The sequence below is a fragment of the Dipodomys ordii genome, unplaced genomic scaffold (assembly GCF_000151885.1).
Source record: "Dipodomys ordii isolate 6190 unplaced genomic scaffold, Dord_2.0 Scaffold39, whole genome shotgun sequence".
In the NCBI taxonomy this organism is placed as follows: domain Eukaryota; kingdom Metazoa; phylum Chordata; class Mammalia; order Rodentia; family Heteromyidae; genus Dipodomys; species Dipodomys ordii.
The window spans coordinates 12,418,952-12,420,478 of NW_012267255.1; the positions used below are offsets into that span (position 1 = coordinate 12,418,952).

Consider the following 1,527-nt stretch of genomic DNA (forward strand, 5'->3'; position numbering starts at 1 on the left):
CGTAGGACGCAGGAGCGCCCCCTGCCGGCCGGAGCGCCCCCTGCCGGCCGTACACCCTCCCTAGCCAGGGACAGCCCCAAGGCTCGCCCAGGGTCCCCAAAGCTTTGAAATGCTGGCAGGTTTTCATCCTCTCAACCTGTTGTATTCACGCAAGTGCTTTGTCTTTCTCCTTGGCTTTGCTGTCCAAAAGAATCTTCTTAAGTCAGCCCAGATTCCCCTCCATTTGGAAGAACGGATCAAGAAAATGTGGAATTTTACCCATCTGTTAGAATGATAAGGCATCATTTACAAAGAAAGGGAAGGACCTGGAAAAAATTATGTTCAGTGAAGTAAGTCAGGCCCAGAGCAACAAAAGTTGCATATCCTCACTCCTGGGTAGAAGCTAGAATTAGTTTACAAATACATAAGTAAACACTTTGGGTGGCATGCAAGTGTACACATATTGTTGCCTGAAATACAGTAGATTCAGGAGGAGAGCTCCAACAATATAAATTCTTAGAAAGGCTCCATCATAGTTCAACAAAATAAACACCAGAAACAGGTACTTGAAAGGGTGGGTGGGGTCAAGAGGAGTGAGGTAAACAAAAGGAGAGAGGAGGTTGGGAAGAGAATGCAGTAAAAAAGGCATATCCTACTAAAGGAAAGTGCAGGAAAGGGTGGGTTGGGAGGAGTGAGTCAGATTATTGAAAGGGGGTGACACTGATTAACACTCATAAACTGCTTTGTTGAGTGGCGGCTTCTTCATTCAACTACTTAAAGATAGTACAATAAGACTTCATCTTTGGCCTTGAAAAGCTAAAACTTCAGTTCCATAAACAAAGTCTAAATCCAAGAAATGTTAACAATCTAAGAATACAGTAGTTATGGTCTGTAGTCCCAGCTACTTTCCAGGCAGAGGTCAGATAAATAGAAGTCCCAGATCTTATCTTTAAGGTCTTGTTTTTCTAAACTAATTGAAATTAAAAGCCCTGGGGAGCTTGGATTAGATGTTGGAGAAAGATGGATAGCCTAGTTAGGAAGGGAAGAAAGCGGAGAGGAGGGAGCGGAGAGATCAGAGGACATTTAGTTTTCAGGTGAGATCCAAGGATCACTTACAGGCATACAAGCAGCTAGGATTTTTTCACCCCTATTTAAATGTCACATTTAATAGACTTGGTATTATATCCGGTTGAACATTTGTGGAGCTTTCCTCAATAAACCTTCACCTTTGCCTGGACAAATTAGGTTTATTCAATGGCAAAACCATTCTCATAAGGGATACGAAATCTGCAAAGAGAAATAAATGGGAAGTATTAAATTAGTAAACAAAATAGGAAAAGGACAAAAAAAATCTTTCTTGAAGGTTAGAAGTTGAACCTGAGATTTAGTAATTGTTGGTGCAGTGTAGGATAGCAAGAGTTATTTGATGAGGATTGTCCTGGAAGGAAGAATTAACAAGGGCTGTTTTAATGCATGTAAACATTTGATTCTTATGCTGAACTTGCTGTGGTATCATCACTTGACTTTTTATTTCATTATTTTATTACT

General features: G+C 40.8%; 1 protein-coding gene across 1 annotated transcript in view; it reads right to left on the reverse strand.

Annotated features, from left to right (window-relative positions):
- Gclm (glutamate-cysteine ligase, modifier subunit) overlaps nt 1-1,246 on the reverse strand; it is a 25,284-nt gene extending 24,038 nt beyond the window's left edge. Inside the window, exon 1 of the mRNA XM_013018239.1 lies at nt 1,206-1,246. Coding sequence (XP_012873693.1) covers nt 1,206-1,246 — 41 coding nt within the window. The remainder of the gene's footprint in view (nt 1-1,205) is intronic.
- Nucleotides 1,247-1,527: the final 281 nt, after the last annotated feature.